The sequence below is a fragment of the Populus trichocarpa genome, chromosome 7 (genome assembly GCF_000002775.5).
Source record: "Populus trichocarpa isolate Nisqually-1 chromosome 7, P.trichocarpa_v4.1, whole genome shotgun sequence".
NCBI lineage: Eukaryota > Viridiplantae > Streptophyta > Magnoliopsida > Malpighiales > Salicaceae > Populus > Populus trichocarpa.
In genome coordinates, this window is record NC_037291.2 from 13059267 (window position 1) to 13062254 (window position 2988).

General features: G+C 35.6%; 1 protein-coding gene across 1 annotated transcript; it reads left to right on the forward strand.

The window, feature by feature from the left end:
* The first annotated feature begins 1151 nt into the window (after positions 1-1151).
* On the forward strand, positions 1152-2043 carry LOC112325826 (protein TRACHEARY ELEMENT DIFFERENTIATION-RELATED 7A). The gene has a single exon (XM_024592923.2). The coding sequence runs from the start codon at positions 1227-1229 to the stop codon at positions 1881-1883; it is 657 nt and encodes a 218-aa protein (XP_024448691.1). The 5' UTR covers positions 1152-1226; the 3' UTR covers positions 1884-2043.
* The last annotated feature ends 945 nt before the right edge of the window (positions 2044-2988 follow it).

Consider the following 2988-nt stretch of genomic DNA (forward strand, 5'->3'; position numbering starts at 1 on the left):
TATGTTCCAGAATAAGAACTTCTGCTCATTCTTTACGGGCAGCCCTAGAAGACGACAGGATCATGGCCTCCGAGGAGGTAGTGGTTCAACCTATCAGTGGGGAGATCAACTAGCATGATGACAATCACTACGTACCAAACATTACAATTGTTGTTCCCATTGTCTGGGAACAGCTCCAAATTAGGAAAACAGCAATATAGTGTTTAATGTAACATACATATTGCTCTTGTTTTAGTTCATGCTTGCGAGTTGCGGGAGATCAAGGAAACTTGGTGGGATTGTTCTTCATGGTTTGATATAACATCCCGTTCCAGTCAGAAGATGATCATACCTATGCAGCAAACCAATTTGTATGCAAATATCATATTGAGATTGCAATTTAACACGATGATTTTGATTTTAGTACTATATATGGCATATGCCTGTTAATTTTGAATTAAAAAACAAAAAGTGAGTGTGTTTGATTATTTTTTATAAAAGATTAATTCGAAATTATTATATTTTAAGTGCATTTTAAAGATTAAAAAGAAATGAAGAGGGAAGAAGCATGGAAAAAGATATAGAAAAATGAAGGAAGAGTAAATTTTCAAATTCTTGGCAAAATCAACATAAATTTTTAAAAGATGAAACTTTCCAAAAAAAAAAAAAAACAAAAAACATCTAAGGCTTGATTTGAACATTCACTAAATATTAATACTTGATTTTGAAAGGAAAAAAAGAGGAAAAATGCACCCTGCCAATTCTTTATAAAAACAATTAATTTAGATATTCGAAATGATAGGACATGAACAGGTTAAATTTTCTCTGCTCTTCACATAAATTTTCTGGAAAAAAAAACTGCTAAAAAATGAAGCCAGGCAGGTAAGGTAATTGATAAAATGACCCTCTTGACTATGGAAGATGGTGTCATTATCGGAGCCTATGAACAATATTACCAATCAACATCCTTGTCCTGAGAATTGAGATGTAGAAAGGAAACCTCTCTAATAAACAGAGAAAAAAAAACACAAGAAGTGTTTTTTAGTGCAATCAAAGACAAGTCTTGAAAAAAACTTAGCATGAGAGTCAAGTTACTCAAAACTTAGAAGCATGCATAACACTAAACAATTCAAAACCCTGCTCAAGAGTCAGCAGTACAAATAGGCATTGAGAACAGGTCATATTCTTCACATCTCAACAGCAGCATAACACAATCTATCCAACTTCCAAAGCTTTCCCAGATTGAAATGGCTCCCACTAATAACTATGACTACAACTTCCCGTATTTTCCTCTACCGCCACCACATAATAATCCTCCATCCCCTCCAAAAGTTGCGCCACCTCATAGTTCTCCATCCCCTCCAAATGTGTCCCCGCCCCATAATTTTCCTCCACCACACATTACTCCCCCCTCTCCAAAAGTTCCTCCTCCACCACATCATCCGATTACACCACCACCTACTCATCCATTTCATCCACCACCACCCCATCACATTCCTCCACCCCCTCATGTTATTCCACCTCCACCACCAACACCAGGACATCATTCGACTGTTATAATTGTTGTCTTTGTCTCACTCGGTGGTCTATTCTTTCTTGCATTCCTCTCAGTGGCTCTCTGCTGCTTCATTAAGAAGAAAAAGAAGAAAACAGTTCAGAAAACTGAGATCTTAGAGTTCGATGAGCACACTAAAGTCCAGGAAGCCATTGTTCCAGGTCCTCATGGTGAGAAAATCACAGTACTAAACATTGAAGAGGATGTGCATCTTGTAGAGGAAATTAAGAAAAACGAAAAGCTAACTGAAGGTTCGCACATCAAGTCGGCTCACGATCGTCCCCTGTATTCTGACATAGCAACACCCTCTTCTCAGTATAATCAGCACCATCTCGAGCACAAGGTCTGATTGAAAAACAAACAAATGAAATAAGTGGCAATATAATCGCACACTCCTCGTCAACAACAAAATTCTACAGTCCTGTTGGGATTATACATGTAAAACTTCTTAATTCATTTCCAAAGTTGTCGATATGTTTTCTTTGAATAAAAACTTAACTTGTTGAATAGTACTGTCATGTCCATGCAAATTAGGAATTGGAAATCCAAATTACACGAAAGAAATTAAATAAGAATATATAGCACTATTTCATCACAAGAGAAGAAATAAAATCTCCAAAAAATAGACTTTAACATAAATACTGCAGGCTCCTGTGGTAGTTGTGCTCATATATCAACCCCAATTAAAATCCTGATTTCAGTGGGTAGACATGCAACATCAAATTAAACATAAAACAGCAACCGTGCACTTTGAGGCTTACATCATTTATACTGTACTCATAGCGAGCATTTAATAATAGCTACGGAAAAATGTGTCCTCTCTTATGAGAAACAATTTTGCAAGTTTGTTTTTACCTTCAAGAACATATTGTATATTTGACAGATGTTTAAACAAGGGGGATCCATGACAGTGACTGCAAAAGATACCAGGCTCATAATGAGCATTATCATTTGACTCAAGCCCACTTCTGTATCCTATCAGCGTAATATGCAGGTAGATATGCCAAATTGGGACACTCTGGTAAATATTATCATAAATGTTTTCAGCCATTCTAACCATGGGGATCAGTATCAAAGCAGGGATAGTACCAGAATATTTTCTTAAGCTGACTCTTACAATAATATAGATATAGATAGGTTAAAAATTCTACCCCAAAAGTATATCTGCATCATGCTTTCAAGAGATTCAATCTCACCTAGATAATAATGGGAGGAAATATAAAGCACAACAAAAAGCTGGCAAAACATTGTAAAACTCATATTTGCCAGTTGGTTTATTGTGTATCGTAATATATCAATGCATCATGCTGTCAAGAGATTCAGTACTGTCGTCTGAATACTCGGAAAAACTTCCTTAATTCACATAATAATTGAAGGAAACTAGTAATAGTGAATTAAGTAACTTATTTTGTACTTTTATCAACCAGTAATTTATTTAAAATCATTTCTTTTCT